Here is a 17,960-nt window from a genome sequence, read left to right as displayed (position 1 = left end):
ACTGCTGGTCTACTTTATCACCTCATCACCCCATGTTGCAGCACACATTTCATGCCTTTAGAGGCTCTTATTGAAGCTATTTAGACTATGTTGGTCTATCAAAGGCGTGATCTTTCTGTACACTGCTGCTTACATTGAAGGAATTTCCTTCCTTACATACATGGCGCCAGACAAGTGTTCCTTTGAAATGAAAGGGACGCTTTAGAAACATCAACAGTTGTTCTGATGTTTTGTCGATGTGGTGGTGTGGTGACAGATGCGTGTTGTGTGCTACGTGCTTAACCTTTGATTTTCTCGTTTTCTTACGTTTCTTTATCTTTGTGTATTTCCGAGGAGAACAATTTGCACTGTTTCACCACAAAATGGGTTTCATGTGGTTGCAGAAATCGGAAGTATTTTCTGTGTGTTATTGAAGACGAAAGCACCTTCAGGTAACAGCAGCGTAGAGGAAATGTGTATGTTATTTGCAAATCAATTGACTCAGCATGTCACTGTTTTGTACCTCCTATATAACAGGTTATCTCAGCACCATGTTGTTTCACAGCACCTTAGGGCTGCTTTCCTCAGTTTTCTGGGAACATTAAATTGGCTTGCTTTGACTTATCTTCATGAGTGATGATGGCTGCTTACATACAATATGTATGTATTCACAATGTACACATGTAGGTATGTTACAGAGGCTATATAGTAAGAAACTGAATACAATATCAAGTTTAATTAAAACTCAGATGTGTTTTTTTTCTAAACTTTGAGGTACCTATTGGGTGTATGCTAGCAATACTAATTCCACATACTTTTGTTTGTTATGTGTTTTTATGCTAAGGTTGGTTAAACTAAACTTTATTGTTCATATATCTGTTGTTTTAATAAAACTACAAGATTCAGATTGTAATTTAAAAAACTCTCTCATCTTCCTGGCAGATTTCGGTGTCAACACTGTAGTTAACTGTCACATAATCTTTAAATCAAGTGCTGCCAAATAATTTAAAGGTAATGATGAATAAAATGTGGATAACAGTAATCTTCTGATAGTGGAGAGAGATAAGCCAAACATTAGATCAAACATAATCTAAAACAAGCACATACACACCTTTAAATCCTGATTGCAGTTATGGTCCGACCACTTACATTTAATTACTATGATGCAAGAAAAATCAATGACCACTCCCTCTTAGAATATCAATAAACATTATCAAAGCGGTGACATCATCCAAGATTTTAAAAGCATTTGCACTGAGCACATTTCTAAAAGGAACAGCTGAACGGCAAACGTAATATTGCTGCACATCTCTACCTTCACCAGCAAGTAACAGGTGGTAACGTGAGAGACATGACCTCCTACAGTTCTACAGGAAACCCTACTCCCATGGGTAATGCTAGCCAGCATACCACCGACAAGGCACAGGAGCATGAACAGAAATCCGGCCTATGGCCGGATTAATTTGACTGTGGTCAGGAGCAATAAAGGTAGGGAATCAGTGGATAAAGCAGTGACGTGAAGAAGAACACAAGATGTTTTCAGCTGAGTGACTGGAAAGAAAGGAACAAAGGAAGGAAGGAATGAGAAAGTGAACGAATGACTGTTGTTACCTATTCAAGGGAAACATCTCTCTTTCTCAGAAAATTTGTCTCCTTGTGTGTGTGAGAAAAAGTGAGGGACAAAGAGTGAAAGAAAGAGTCAGGGTATGAACAATCACACAGACAAAGAAATGGCTGGGCCTGGTACAGGTTTGGCACAGTCTCACTAAGCAAACCACCAGCCTGATAGCCTCAGTGAATAGACTCATTCTTCTTATCAGTGTGGCCAGCAGAGCAGGAGGAGGAGGAGGAGGTGGTGAGGTTCTGTGTAGGTGACCTAGATAAGGTTATTCCTGAGCTGTACAAGGCCTGTGGGGCGGCCTCCGAAAGCGACACACCCCTCCGCTATCAACCCTGCTTCTCCCTGTTATCTGTAAAATATACTGACATGTTAGTCGGGAGATATCCTCGGGGACCTCACGCCAAACAGCACACAGTCAATACTTCGTGTTATGTCATATGCCCTTTGCATGGATTGCGCCTGCTGCAGGATCTCACACTCAAACTACAGCTACTGGGCTCTCTGGTTAAGGGGTTAGTTATGATTTGTTGCCCGCTATGAAAATGTACTGTACAACGTGACAAGGAACATGTTTCACGCTCACAGTTCCACGAAGTACGATAACGTCAAAAATTTGGAACCCCTATTGTGTCAGAAACACGGTTGTAAACTGGATGATCCTGTTGCTTGGACTGCTTAAGTCTTGACAGTCATCTAATTTGCTAAACCCCACAGAAACAAGGACAGTGAACAGGAAGTCATGGGTTTTACATTGCAGCGAGAAATACACCATGCCAGCTGAGTTGTAACATCCAGTGGCACAGGTTCAACTTGTTCGCAACATGTTAGCGGAAGCCAGTCCATGCACATTAAGCAGTGATGTCGACCGAGACAAATTCCCAAAAGACAAAGCTGCGCTGTTTCACCTCATTCATGCAGGTGCCCCAACAAGGCCAGTTTTACATAGTTACTAGTGCAGCAACGGGGACGTGATCCCTCACTGGCTTCCTGCTTCAGTGGAATGTGCAACCAAAAATAAAAAAGCTGTACCACTGTAAAGTATAGGTTTTTGACTACGCAATGCAGGAAATCTGTAACGTGTCCAAATGAAATGGTAGTTTCCACTTTACCATTGCATAAAGATTTTAAAGAGTAATTGATTTTCTAAGAATATGTTGCTGTCAGACTTACTGTTTGGAAGAACTTCAGTGGCTTACAAAGTTGACCCGGATGCTAGTGTAGATTATCTTTTGTATTGTGGATTCCAGTTTTCATGGAATAAATAGCAAAAATAACTGGGCTGTTGTAAAATAGCCAAAGTGGCTGACAAGATCATTCAAAGTAAATAGCACAAAAGAAAGAAAACCAGATTTAAAGTGGGCATCTCTGAGCCAAAACTAGACTACACTAAACAGTGTTCAAAGTAAAACTGCGCCCACTTGCACTGCTATTAGACTAAGCTTATGATGTCCTATTAATGTATTGCTGAGTGATGTCATCAAAATGAATAAGCATCCTGTGGATTATAGGTTTAAAGCAGACGGACCACGGCAGCAAGCACACACAAAATGCACAGTCATCATTATCCAGGCATAATTAATCAAAGAAAAAAAAAAAAAACAGATGCTGAACATACAGTAGTGTGTCACTGAATGCTCCATATGTCACAGTCTGTAATAACCCACAGTGTAACTGTCAGAGATAGTTTGGTTCAGCAGTAGCATGACCCTGCAGTTAACAGGGATTATCCCATGATCTCATTAAAGTTAGAGCTACAGTATGTGTTGTCATACGTCATGCAGAATTATACTGATGGTCTCATACAGAGAAGCGGTAGATTTGTTAGTTTTTTTTGGTTTTTTTGGCATCTATTTATACTCTAAAAAGCAATGTGTGATCAAGAGTGTCAAACTTTTTTTTACCCTCTAATGTTTTTATTGCTCCCTTTGTTTCACACTGTTTGTAGGGATCAATTTAAGTTACTGTTTTTAACATAATAGTAGAAAAAAGATACCAGAATGGGAGATTAATCTTGAGTCTAAATCTGGATTTCAGTTAATGGACAAGATGTGTGTTTATTTGCTGTTCCTCATGAAAAACCAAATAGAGTGGTTCCACTTAATGAATATTTGCATTTTTTACTTTGTTTAGAGACCAGCTTTATCCCCATGGATTAACATGTGAAAACACTATTGTTGATGTTTGAGGCAAATATCCTGTTGACTTGGCTGCAACCACACCACTGAAGCTTTGTATACATGGAATGTATTTCTGATTAATTTATGCATTTCTTTCAAGAATGTACACAATATAATTAATTATTTTCGCTTAGCTTCAATTTACTGGTTGAATTACTCAGTGACTTGTTGCCTATGGAGGTTTCAGAGTCCCACACAGGCTCAATATTTGTTAATACTTGCAAACTCTTGAAAATAAAGTACAGACTATGATGTGTTTTATACAAAGGATTAGGCCCTGAGATGTGATACTTTTGTTTAAATTAGATCTATCTCATGAGTAATATTGCCAGGTTAAAGGCCAGAGTGTGTTGAAAGATTTATTTCCTTATCAAACAATATGGGAGAATAAAATGAATCACACCTTTTTCACAGTGCACTTCAGATCTTCCAGATATGTCAGTGAAACAGTCTACTTGAGAAGTCAGTGTTTATGTAGAATGGCAATGAAGACTGAGGGCAGGAAATTACAGAGGAAATTTGCTTTTGAAATGTTTATATGAGGCCATTCTTGCTCGCGGTTTGGAAAATGCTTAGTGCTAAGTGGAGGGCTTCCTGAATAATATCTTTACGCTGACGACGTCTGGATTCACATGTGGGCACAAGGAGTTTTGCTACAGAAGCAGATATGAAATGAACACGTTATTCATATGGCTTTTTTACTGTATCATTTAAAAAACAACAGCAGTGAAAAGCAGGAAACAACATGCTGATAGCTGAACACACCGCCTTCAGATTAAGGAACAAAACTGCACTTGGAACTCATTTAGGCCTACCCACGTTACAATGTTTTTTCCATCCTGTTTTAAACCAATTTAAAGGTCCAGTGTGTAACATTTAGGAGAATCTAGTGGCAGAAACTGAATATAATATTCATAGGTACGTATCACCTGACAATATGAATCTTTTCTTTTGTCACTTTAGAATGAGGGAGCGTGTCCTCTTCCACAGAGGCTGCCATCTTAAACCGCCATGTTTCTACAGCAGCCCAGAACGGACAAACCGAACACTGGCTCTTGATTGGCAATTGGATTTTTGTGGCCAACCTGCATGCTATGTAGGGGGAGCTATATTCAGTTTGTTGAAGTCTACAACTTCTGCAGCTCTTTATCTTGCAATTGTCTCCTCTCTGTGACTCACGGATTGCAAAACACACACTACGAAAGGTGAATCACTTGACCAAACATGAGCAAAAATCAGAACAGTAACTTCTGCGCACTGAAAATTCCTTCTGAGAAAAGTGGTTTAGCGTCACCACAAATGACAGAGTGACATTACACAGTGTTACTTCAACACAGCATTCTTTATCAGGTTTACTAAGACCTGTTTTATCTCATTTCCTCATTAGCAAGAAACGATTCATCAATACCACATGACCCATCAGTAAACATAATGTGCCTTCAAAAACACACATTCCTACCAGAAATAACAAAAATGTAGGCAATAAAGTACCATCATACATTGCAATAGTAGAAACAACAAAGGGTGAGGTACAAAAGCAAACCTAAGAAGATGGAATATCATACAATTGCGAGACAAAATATTAATCAAAAATTCACTTCCTCCTCCTCTTCTTCCAAATGTGTGATGTTGATCACCCTGTCACTGACTTCCTGACTATGCAGAATTGGAGAAACAGCAGGTGAGAAAACAGTCTCTCCACAGTGAGCATTTAGTTGTCGTCCATGCATTAGAAAGACTTAAAGTCCTTAGAAAAATGCAAATTTCAACATTTACAGTTAGGGGTAAAATGGTAAAACTCCATTTGCTGTTGAAAATGAAGGCATTGGAAAACTTGTGAATAGCTACTAAGTGGAAACTTGGATAATTTCACTGTAACTACCTTGTATTGTCAGAAGTAAAACAAATGACTTCTGAAAAGTCACAGAAACATCTGAATAATTATAGTAATTCTGAATAAGTGTTTACCATCCTGACTGAATGAGATTAAGTAACACTTTATCTCTACAGTAGGTGGATGCATCCCTTCCTCTGTGGAAATAGACCTAAATGCCCTTGTCTAGAGGTTAGATTTCACCCTGGTTGGTAATCACACAGAAGTGCAACGTCAGATCTATTGACTGCATAGTGCAGTGGTGTGCATTTTGATGGTCTCCTCTGACTCCCTCACTCTCTTTCCCTATGCGTAGCTCCTGTCTCCTTAATATATGTCACCCGCCTGCCATGCTTGATTATGCAACAAGCTGCACCACTGGTCAGAAGCCTGGGGGGAAAAATGTGTGACATGCTGACCGTGGTGTATGTCAAATCTGTTATTATGCGCTGACCATAAAGAATTTGCCCTGAGTATTTTACCCTCACCTTATGTGTTCAGTAAAATCCATTTAAACACCAATGTGCCATCGGTTTCTCATGTATTTCATGGGGGGCTCTGTCCAGTGCATCTGACATAAATCTGATATGACATTTAACTTTCTGACCTTGACAAACACTGCTGCAGACGATGGCCTTGGGTTATATTACCATCATTTTATGAAAGCATGTGTTCTGGGAGATGAAACATGCAAGTAAGCGTGGTCACATCTGTGTTACATGATGGTACCCAACAGGATCTTTCCTCTCTCACCCAGCTGTCACAACACCAAGTGAGATGAAAAGATGCAACACAAAGGCAGCACTGGTGAGATAACAAGACTGTGGAAATAGGAAGCTGCACTGAAATAGAAATGGGGGATACAGGTGATCAGTGCCGGCAGGAGGATGATAAAAGGACAGGTTTTATTCAGACCTTTAGTTCAGTTAGTTTGTGCAAATAATGTCAATCCGAAGCAACTGATGTTTGCTGAACCCCAACCATAACTAGGGCTGTCAAGCTTTTGATTTCTCCACATCGAAGCGGCGTGTGTGTGGAGCTGAGGTGTGTGGAGCGTTACTTTGGTGGCGTTTTCCAGTCACAAAACCACAAGTAAATGTTTTAGGAATTGATTAAATATGTATGCACTAATGTAAGGTGCAATAGTTAGCATATCTGGTGGTAACCAATTAGGACTTCCAAGGCCACTCAGCAGTTTGTGGGTTTCAGGTTACATAAAAAAAATAAATCCATATTTCCTATAGCTCATCCACCTGTTATCCTCATTATAATACTAGGACTAAAATCTCTACAGCACAATACAGGAGCAATAGTGTTTATAAATTTCCTTCCTGGATCATGAACTATGACTGGGACTGTGTTTTCAAAACCCCAAACCGGAACCCTTACCACACAATCATGTGCTCATGTATGTGCTGACAGCTAATCGTTAGCATAATGACAGATTCTGTCAGAAAGAGCCGCATAGCCTGTTACTCATAGACTAACAGCCTTTGACAATGACAAATTGATTGACACACAAAGACAAATCAGTGTTGAATTCAGATGCTTGTTGCATTGTTTATGTATATTGGAATAGGTAATATTGGGACAGAACATGAAACGTCTACATAAGTGCTGAAAACAAGAGCAATATTATAGTTCATTTTAAATTGTGGTTAAAACTGTGAATTTTGAAACGGACATTTTAGTGTTTTACAGATATTTGTCGTGACTTGGGACGCCCAGCTTGAAACCGAGACAATCCCTGACAAAACAGCACATCTGGTCACTGTAAACTAGTGAGGATGTTGACTATTTGCCTGTGACATGTAGTTTTGGCCTCAGCCTTTTCGCACTGTATCATGTGCTGCATGTGCTGTGCCAGAAGGCTTGACAGGCACAGCAACACTATGGGGGCAGGGTTCAGCAAGAGGTTAACTATAGAAAACATCTCAAAATGACGCAGTTTACTTAAAAAGGGTACATCTGATAGGCAGAAGTTCCTCATACTACACAAGCTTGACATAACAAAACTGACTGATACTCATTGTTTATACAGGGTTTTGTAACTGGTTTGACCACAGAGGGAATCAGCATCACTAGTTTGATCCCCTCTTGTCTCCTGCAGCCACCGACCTTTTGGGGTGACTGGTTATGAAACCTTTCCCAATGTCGCCACTATCAATCGCATGTGAACCTAAACAAACTTTTCCATTCTGGTTTGTATCAAACAGTTTGTTTAATCCGTTATTGATTCTGACTGGGCTAGTCAGACAGACATTTGAGCAGTCGATAGCTCTTCTTTTTATTGATATTTTGGAGGGCACATTCTACATTGGGGTAACTGAGGGCACACTGGGAACTGGGGATGTACTGGGGACAAGTCCAGCTCTATTCAGAGCTCTGTGTGGTCAAGCCAACTTTTTCTGTACATAAGAGACACACACATTCCTCAACAGAGCCTCAAGACCAGCTGAAAAAACTAGGTAACACCCACCCTCAAGAAGAGGAGGTAGAAAGCTCTGTTGATTAAAATCGGTCTCATCTTCCTGTCAAGGGTTTATAAGAGAGGCGAGAAGTCAAATGTTGCTCACACTTCACAGAGGTGAAATGCCGCTGCTGATTAAAATTTCGAGTACACTGAGGTGTTTGCAGCATTTAGGCCCACACGTGATGATAGAAGATCATCACCACTGCCCACCATTTGATTGGTGTTGGCTGTCAAAGTTAATAGTCACATGTAACAGAATTCAAAATATCACAAGGAGGTGTATTGTGTGTTTTTTGGAGGATTTTTCCCCTGCATGTATTAGTCTGCAGCTGCAAATATTACTGATGAACTAAAATAAGCTCACATAAATAGGATTACTTTGCAGGAATATAGGCTTCCCCGATGCTGAGGGTGCAGTACTTTGGATTATAAGCAATTAACATTTTATTCTTTGCAAATATTTTCACAAGTACTAACAAACTCCAACCAGGTACTGTTTCTAAAATAGCTACACATAAGGCCGTGAAAGGAAGAAGTAGGCTACATTTACTGTCTACTTAACTAGAATTTTGTGGTACTTGTATTTCCAACTAACATTCAACATTACACCACACACACCAACCTGTATTTTTTTGACAGCTGTTACATTACTGAGGAAATATGTGTCATAGAATGAAAAAATAAGATGGTTGGTCAAAGATAGATGAGATTAGATATAAAGCTAGCCCACCAGGGTAGCTTAGCATAAAGACCGGAAGAAGTATAACCACAACATGTTTACACTTTGTGTAACATCTTGATTGTTTAAGATGTAAATTGACCATTCATTTGTGGATTTTAGAGGTGCTGGTAGGAGGATGTGTTACCTTTGGACAGAGCCAGGCTAGCAGTTTCCCACTGTTTCTAGTCTTTATGCTAAGCTAAGCTAACTGTCTCCTGGCTGTAGCTTCATATTGACAGACATTAGAGTGGTATCATATATTGCACACGCACTGTGGCTGTTTGCATAGGTGCACTGGAAGGTTGATAACATCCAATTTCTTTGGAACAATTCTAATAATAATTCTAATTCTAACCCTAACCCTTTATCAGTGACTTTCTAAGTTTATAAACCACACCAACATGAACCTCCAGGAAGTCTGACCTCATGCCTATCTTTAGGGAAATTGAAAGGTGCACATTCCTGTCTTTGAGATGAGATAACCAGTCAGTTAACAACATGCCATAAAGCCACATTGTGCTAAAATACAAATACTTAGATATGAGATACATGAAAATCTAATTTCGACCAGCATGTCATTTGGGATCGTGTAATTCTAATCTTCATGGGGTTTCAGGTGTTGACAGGTGGAAATTGAGTCACTGAGGGGAACAGCTGACTGAACAGCTGACAGCTTCTATACCATAGAGCACTTAAATAACATATAGATCTCAAAAAGGTAATAATGACAACAAAACATAATTATACAACAGCTAATATAGGGAATATGTTTAATTGTATAGAGAGAAGTAAAAACAGATGGACACTTGACACTTGCTAGTCATAAAATATATTTATTCAACTAGTAAAACGTCCACTTCCAAAGTAGAACACAACACATACTCATGGGACAGCCCTAACAGGGATGGGAATAAGGCATTTTTCTTTTTCAGATTAATTACAATCTTTTTGGAAATGCATCACTTTTGCCAATCTTTAATGTTTCAAAAATGCCTACATGGTCTTTTATTCTGAGGCTATAATCTTCTTTTCTGTCTTGGGTTTTGTTGGTAGGATAATTTCATCCTTGGATTTGTGCGTTAGCAACTATGGCATCGACCAAAAGGCGATTGTGCGTTTAAAGCTTTAGCACTGAACACAGGGGGGTTTCAAAACAACACATGAAAGGATTTGTTACACATTCCATTTCATTTTGAAAAAGACGGATCATTCCTTCGTATTGCTATATTATCAGGACATCAAAAATACAGATGACCTTTTGGGTACAAAACATAATTTAGGAATCACTTAAGACTTATTTTGCACAAGCTGTCAGGCTAAAAAAAAAAAGACATAATCCATAATAATAACAAAACCACAACACAGGATGACAAACACATGAAAGATTTGAAGATTAGGCTGTAAAAACATTAAGCCATTGTCATGATGTTCAGTAACTAGCAGAAGTCTATCCTCATGTCCTTTGCTGCTTTAAACTACATTTAAATCAATAAGCAGGTCAGTGCCTATAGGCATCATGTCTGCACCAGACTGTGTGTGCGATGTTGTGTGTGTGTGTGTGTGTAGGTGCCAGAGGGGGATTTTCTGAGTCAATCGGTTGTGATGGAGGTGGCTGCAGCATTTCATTAAGCTGCTGTGATGCAGAGGCTGGCAGTCGGTCAGAGATTACAGACAGACTGGCAACGGATGTGCATGTGTCCTGTGTGTCTGTGTGTGCATCTTTTTGTCTGCACCTTACCCTCCTCACAGATGGTGATATAGTTTCATCCTCCCCCTGCTTACTGCAACTAGCTTGTGCTTTCTGCTTCCTGCTGGCTCAAGAGCACCATTTTGACTTTTATTCATCTTCATTTTACATCTTTGTAGTGTTTGTTTGGCGACACAAAGAAGACCTGCACACGCCGGCGTAATGTCTCTGAAAACACTAGCACCGATGCTAAATCCGAGTAAACGTGTCGCAGTCACCGTGAAGTGTTTGACTTATAAAATAAATTATGACAGGGCATCCTTGCTGGCTTATTACACACATACAAAAAGAGATGCAACCCCTGCAAGTGCTCCATCTCACAGACTGCCCTGCATTAAAAGCAACGGGCCACAGGAATTTTAATTCTTCTAAAAATTGGACGGAGAGAGATATGTGTGCTTTGTGGCTCACTGCTAAAGAGGTAACTCTGGGTGTCTGACTAAAGGGAGGGGGAAGGGAAAGGGCAACAGGGCAGAAAGGGTATGAGAGGGGGAGGGGGTATTACTGGAAGGAAGCACGGACAGAGCGACCCTTGAGCGGCTGGGGAGGGCGGTAGTTGTCCACCATGCAGCACTCAGCCTCACCCTCAGCAGAGAAGAGCAGGCTGCGGAATTTGGCCATCTGTGAAAAGGGAGAAGACGGTCGCGTTAGTCATTCCTGCTGACCCCCTGTGCCTGTCACTCAGCAAACACATCAGTAGTCTCACCGCTGAGTCACTCACTTGAGATCTGAGTCTTGTACTGGGGAATTAAGTTTAGCAGTTGTTCTGTTGATGCTTAAAGAAACAGTTTGACATTTAAGGAAATACGCTTATTCATTTTCTTGCCGAGAGCTGGGTGAGAAGATTGATACCACACATGCCTGTACACTAAATATGAAGCTACAGCTAGCGGCTGGTTAGCGTAGCTTAGCATGACTATAAACAGAAAGAAACAGGTAGCGTGCCTTTATCTAAAGATAACACAATCTGTCTACCACAACCTCTAAAGTTCACTAATTAAAATGTTTCTCGGTTGTTTAACATGTCCAAAAACCGAAAGTATAAAAACTACAAATTCTGGTTATTAACTGTTTCTTGTCGTTATGCTAAGCTTAAGCTAACTAACTTCATATTTAGCGCACAGACATGAGAGTGGTATTTATCTTTTCATCTAACGAATAAACATATTTCCCAATTTCCTAAAAACGTCAAGTTGTGGTTGTACAGGGGGTTACATTACTTTACATTACGTTACTTAGTGGGCCTCACAGGTGCTGGTAGGTGGATTTTGTTACCTTTCTACAGTAGCAGGTTATTTGTTTTTCCCTGTTACTCATGTCAAAATAAGGTAAACAGCTGCTGGTGTTAGCTTCATAGTGCAAATAAGTGTATTTACTAAAACGTCCAACTAACTAACTAACTAAGTCAGGCTGGGACAGAAAAACAAGTCAGGATGGTGTCAGGGATTTGTCATTAACTCTGGATAATGAATTAGTCCATGGTTACTAAGCCCCTTCAGCTACTTAAGTATAATGTACACAGTGAGTTACTTCAGATTGTGGGAGTATCCTCTCACAATGAACTAAAACCAAAACATTAACTAATGACATGTATTTATTAGTTTTTTCAGATTTCTGAATGAGTTCTTTGTCATTATCTGCCTGACCACCCTTATATTGCACTAAGTCTAAAGGTTATGTCCACACGTCTCATATGTTTACCCTTGAGAGACACGCTTACTGCCATGAAATAAACATTTGACCAGGCAGTGTTCATTTTCACATGAAAGTGAATACTGGTTACGAGGGCAAAGCTGCCTACAGCGGCTGTTAGTTTAAATATGTGTGGTTATAATTCAAATATCAATTTCAGTGGTGCACTTAGGTGTAATTTTAGAAGTTAACACTAAGTAAATGAAGATCAGCATGTGTCAGCTGTGTTTGTGGATGAAATTACACACTCCCTGAAGCTGTATCTTTTTACCTACAGAATATAATGCATGTGTGAAACGAACACTTCCTGTTGACTCCCCACACTGAGACATAGATTTACTGCGGTCACCAGGATGTGTGTGAACTCTGGTTGGTGCTCGTTCTCTTGATTTACCAAGTATCTCTTTTTCATTCTGAAAGTGAAATAGACTGCTGTATTGCCTTTCCTCCCAATGCAGAGGTTTCTTCTTGTTTCAGCTGCGCAGCTAATCGGAACAAATAAGCCTTTGATTAAGATCGTACTATAAGAGAGGATTTGCAGACAGGGCTATTCTAGGCCGTGGGCACACAGCCAATCTGCTACCACTGAATGGGCTCTGTGAGCAGCCATACCTGCTCAGAGGTGACACTGATTGGTTCTTTGCAGACAATCCAGGTGACACTCTCCAGCAGAGGGGGTGTGGTCAGAGAGCCGTCATATGTCCAGTAGTCGAGGCAACCAGGGAGCAAGGTGGAGGGGTCGAAGCCAGAGAAAGTGGTCTGCTTGCCCTGAAAACAATAAAGAAAGTGAAAGGAAGTGAAGAGGTCAGTCAAAGACCTTAACATACATAATCAAATGCCAGACAGTATGGTTTTTATAGAACCATACCTTGGCCTTGATGGCATCAAAGGAGTCCAGCACCTTCTGGAGACTGGCATTTGCATCACCAATCTGAAAAAAAATAATATACATAATGCTTAAGGTTAATCATCAGCAAACAATACTATCCACTGCAGTAACTAAACTACGCACTGTGGTATGATTACTGTATGGTTGAACGGTATTACTGACCTGCAGGAATACTCCAACAACAGCAAGCCCATCAGGCTTGCTAGCAGCCTCACCAAAACTTGGGTATTTGGTGTTCCAGTGCACCAGATGGAGCTGGGAATAAAGGAAATAGATCAATTAAAAACAAAAGTAACCTTATTCCTATGATCTATTTTTAGAAACGTGGAAAATCTTGTCATTTCTTATCTGGTAACTGAACCTTTAGTGCAATTAAATAACGTAAACAAACTTTGGAGCATCTAGTTCTAGCTCATTTTGCTTCAAAAATTATTTTTGATCAAGATAGGGGTTGGGGATAAAAACGTAATGATGTAAGACAACAGGTTGAGTGGAAGTAAGTGACCTGGAAAAGGCAAAGGAAATAAATTCTCTACTTCTAATCCGAGTCAGGGAATATTTTTCTCCACCTATTATGGTTTAATCCAACCAATGAGATTATTTCTTCCTTTAGAGCAGTTTTGCACTTGAGAAATGTTAACAGCCTACAATACAAATATAGTATAAAAACTCAAATCTGCCTTTTTGTCTTTGCATGTCAGCTTCAAATCGGTCAACTACTATTATGATCATCCTAATGGCTTTGAGCTTCCTTACCTCTGCAGGATACTTGGTCCCTGCCACAGTGTGTTCAGAGCCTTTGTCATCAGACGCTCCCCAGTGGAAGTGAAACTGCTTGAGCCTGTAGATCCCTGAGATCGGTCCGTCTGTCAGAGCTGCAAGATAAACACACATCGCCCATCAGCTCAACCCACACTGAATGTGGGTGGTGCTGAAATCAGCACTGAGTGTGCAACACTCATATATGATGATAAAATTAGGTTTTGAACATGCTACTTTGAAGGAAATATCTGAGCAGAAAATATGAAAAGACAAGGAATAGGTTAACAAGATGTGGCACAGGCCACGTATACACTCGTGCGGCGGTGGCAGACTTCCTAGTCTGGAATCAGACTCAGTTCCTGTTGTGTAAGCTGGTCAAATTGAGGGTTACATTCAGTCCAGGTATTGTTAACATCAAACCTCCTTCCAATGTTACATAATGTATCTATTTGCACTATACAAAATAGTTGAAACAATAGCAGATAATCCTGTTTGTTCTATTTCTGGTGCTATGTTATAAAATTCTGACTGACTCACACACACACACACACACACACACACACACACACACACACACACACACACACACACTCCAAACAGGATATTTGTTTCTCAGTAGTTGCACTTGAATTTTGAGGGTGTGTGGAACTTAAAGGGATTACTAAAAAAAAAAGAGGCTTCGTGTTTCCCACTGTGCACACACGATGCATGACATGATGTATGACAGACGTTGACATGGAGACTTAGCTTGTCCTTTATTTAGAAGGGCAGGGTGGAAAATAAGTGAAATACTGAGAAAGATGTGAGAGGCTCTAACTCATCTAGCTCCTATTCTTGGCTAAAAAAAAGTGCTTTTGTTTTTTTCATCTTGACGTGTGTCCACTAGAAATAATCCATGTGATTGTGTTGATTATGTAACCATATTCTGCATTATCCTCAGATAAGCTAAAGGACAACCAGTTCCAAAATCCTAAACATAAAAAAAGGACAAGCAATTGTCTCTTTTTGAAATCAAATCGTATATGAATGGAAATGCAATTAAACAAAATTGAGGAAAAACGAATGCAATCTCGATTTTATTTTATAGGGGGCTAAAACATTTTTTTTTTAAATCAATGGTAGGCCTAATTTATGGTAAATCATTCCCACGCACGTCTGGCGCATTAGTAGTTAAGCAAGCCAGGGTTTTTTTGAAGAGTAACCTTCGTTGTTTGCGCTTTTGACCTCACTGGAAGCAGAAAAGAGTTGGCGTGGGAAAGGTTTACCAGGGGTTACATTACCAATTCAATTAGTATCTGCATGCTTTGTGCTCGGCTTTTGAATAGAACCCTTGCAGCCTATCCAACATTTCTTTATTAAAAAAAACATAAAAATTTAGTCTGATGAAATAAAATGAAAATCTATGTCCGTATGTTTGATTACTATTAACAAACCTATTATGGAAACTAGGGCGCATGACTCATGCATCCGTATAAATATTAACCTAATATTAACATGCTTGAGTTTTATAATGTGGAGACTGTTAGAGCTGCAGTATGCACCTGAATGCCGCATTTTGAAGGGTACTGCATTCTGTAAATCACCATCGGGACCTTCTTTGTCCAATAATCGTACAGTTCTTCTATTATATCAACAAAAATTGCGATAATAACTGAAAATATAGGAAAATATTGTCTTTTCTCCAGGTTAAAACTAAACATTACAATGCAAATGTATTAATCAGATTGTGGAGCTCCACTGAGCGGCTCCATTCATACAATATCAATGTCACACTAACTTGAGCTGTCGGTGTCATCTGCGAAGGTCACTTGGAAGGAATGTCCGTTGTTGAGAATTTCAAGGCAGGTGGAGGGGTCGTACTTCAGGTTGAGCGGCTTCAGCCCTGCGTCGTATGATGCTTGACCAGGTACGATGTCAATGGGAGACTGGCGGGGTCCATCGGCAATAGGGAAATTACCAACCCACTTGTCAGGTCCTAAAAATGATATAATGATAGAACTGTGATTATTAGAGAATGAATCTGAGAAATATGCTCTTTTATTGAACAAATTGCGCGTTCAGGGATGGTGATGTGCTTAAAACGCGCGTAAAAAGCCTCCCAAATATATAATAATAAAAAAATCTCTGCAGTGACCCGTGCTTCCATTCATTCAGCACACTGCCTGCTGGTATGACTGGTTTTTATCATTCCTCTCAGTAATGTCACCCCTATATTTATATTACATTATAAGCGTGCAACGAGCGCCTCACCGTTGTCGGCTGCGTATCCCCAAGCATGAGACATTGTTACAGTTTGGATTTATGAGTATCTATAGCCGTAATTCCCTAAAGCGAGTCGTTCCCCAGCGCAAAGCAGCCAGTGTCTTCCACCTGACAGCTGCAGAGCTTATATAGGGTCCCCTGTGAGCGGCGTGTCCATCAGGCTGTTGTTGGCCACATGATGTCCGCGCAATGACCGGGAGGAGTTTAGATGCGCCGCAACGCTGCAACACAGTGGATCAATGAGCTCTCTCTCTCTCTCTCTCTCTCTCTCTCTCTCTCTCTCTCTCTCTGCTGATGCGGTGGTAAAGACTTCATTGACACACTACAGTATGATGAGCTGGATAATATTCCTCGATCACAACGCTGCTGAACGCATTCTCACCTCTCAGCTAACGGGTTAAACTTGCCTGTCATGTCAGGAAGTAACGGAATTACGCGACAGCATGTGGCATAGTGTCACCTTCAAACTGAAAGTCGGCTTCAGCTGTGACATTAGCCTATATGAAAGAACCACTATGGAAACACAATAACAGTACCGCGCAAAAACTGAAACCTGAAAGGTGGATGAGGCTCAAATACTTATTTAAAGTTATTAAAATATCAATAAACATACTTGTTAGTGAGGTATTTGCATTACTAACAAACATGCGCCTAAATTTGAGTGTATTTGTAGTGTACAGTGTAACATCAATGGTAACAATGGTTGTTTCAACATTGTAGTTTATGGATTCTCTAAAAAAAAAAAAAAGATGAATGTTCTTTCCCCTACACTGGGGTCAGCTAGGAGATCTTAAGATGGATCTCCCAGGTAATAAAAACAACACAATTAAGCATTATTTTCTATAGAAAAATCATACACACATGTTGAATGAGGAACATAACGTGTCTTTGGAAACGAGAATGAGTCTGCATCGTTCTTGCACAGCTCTGCGAGACAGATAACACACACTGAAGGCCTGCTGTACATGATTTGTTTATTAGTGATGGTGCTGCAGCAAACACATCTGAGGTGCTTTACAAGTAAAAGTGAGGCAACTCGGTGTCTGCTGATATAGAAAATGCCTAATCAGCAGTGGCACAACATATGAAGATTACCCTATATGCTACTAACATGCCATACTTTGCATTAAAAGTATAAGAGAGCTTATCTTATTCTCCAGTGTGGTTGCATCCTAGTGGTCAGTGCAGCTCAGTGTACAACGGTATATATAGGCTCAGTTTTTCAGAAAATCACACACCTGTAACGAACACAGCTGTGGTGGTACCGTGGTGCCATCTGCTGTTGGTCAATAAGACCTGCAGTTAAAGGAAATTGTTTCAATTAGTGCGTCTTTTTCGTTCATTTTTCCTTTTTCGCCTTTTGATTTGCAAACCAACGGACAGGAACTGACTTTTAATTCAGAATAATGCAATTAAATTAATGGATTAAGATAATTTCAGAATAGTCTATTAAGTGGTGGAATGTAACTGAGTACATTTACTCAAGTACTGTAGGCAAATTTGATCCATGCAAGGTACTTTCTACAATATTGTACTTTCTACTCCACTTTAATTATTTAACAGCTTTAATTACTTTGCAAATTAAGATTTTGGAACACAAAACATATACATGCAAACACATGTACATACACAACTGAAATTATAAGTTGATTAATAAATCAACAGAAATTTAATTGGAAACTATTTTGATAATCATTTAATTCATTTTTTTATGTTTAATTAAACACTTAATAGATCCAACTTCTCAAATTAGAGGATTTTCTG

The 17,960-nt window shown here is 39.8% G+C and overlaps 1 protein-coding gene across 1 annotated transcript; it reads right to left on the bottom strand.

Annotated features, from left to right (window-relative positions):
* Positions 1 to 9,661: 9,661 nt before the first annotated feature.
* LOC127369512 (carbonic anhydrase 1) lies at positions 9,662 to 16,362 on the bottom strand. The gene is made up of 7 exons (XM_051410965.1): positions 16,185 to 16,362; positions 15,712 to 15,909; positions 13,929 to 14,047; positions 13,335 to 13,427; positions 13,152 to 13,214; positions 12,896 to 13,051; positions 9,662 to 11,212 (listed from the first exon to the last, which is right to left on the bottom strand). The coding sequence occupies exons 1-7, from the start codon at positions 16,216 to 16,218 to the stop codon at positions 11,093 to 11,095; spliced, it is 783 nt and encodes a 260-aa protein (XP_051266925.1). The 5' UTR covers positions 16,219 to 16,362; the 3' UTR covers positions 9,662 to 11,092.
* Between the last annotated feature and the right edge of the window lie 1,598 nt (positions 16,363 to 17,960).

Source organism: Dicentrarchus labrax, unplaced genomic scaffold, assembly GCF_905237075.1.
Source record: "Dicentrarchus labrax unplaced genomic scaffold, dlabrax2021, whole genome shotgun sequence".
In the NCBI taxonomy this organism is placed as follows: domain Eukaryota; kingdom Metazoa; phylum Chordata; class Actinopteri; family Moronidae; genus Dicentrarchus; species Dicentrarchus labrax.
This window is presented reverse-complemented; position numbering and strand designations above follow the sequence as displayed.

Bases quoted from the DNA above. Each gene is read 5' to 3' on its own strand.
- LOC127369512 (XM_051410965.1), bottom strand. From the start codon at position 16,218: ATGTCTCATGCTTGGGGATACGCAGCCGACAACG. The intron at 14,048-15,711 runs GTTAGTGTGACA...TTTATCTTGCAG, and splicing joins AGATGACACCGACAGCTCAA to CTCTGACAGACGGACCGATC. The intron at 13,428-13,928 runs GTAAGGAAGCTC...CTTTATTCCCAG, and splicing joins GGACCAAGTATCCTGCAGAG to CTCCATCTGGTGCACTGGAA.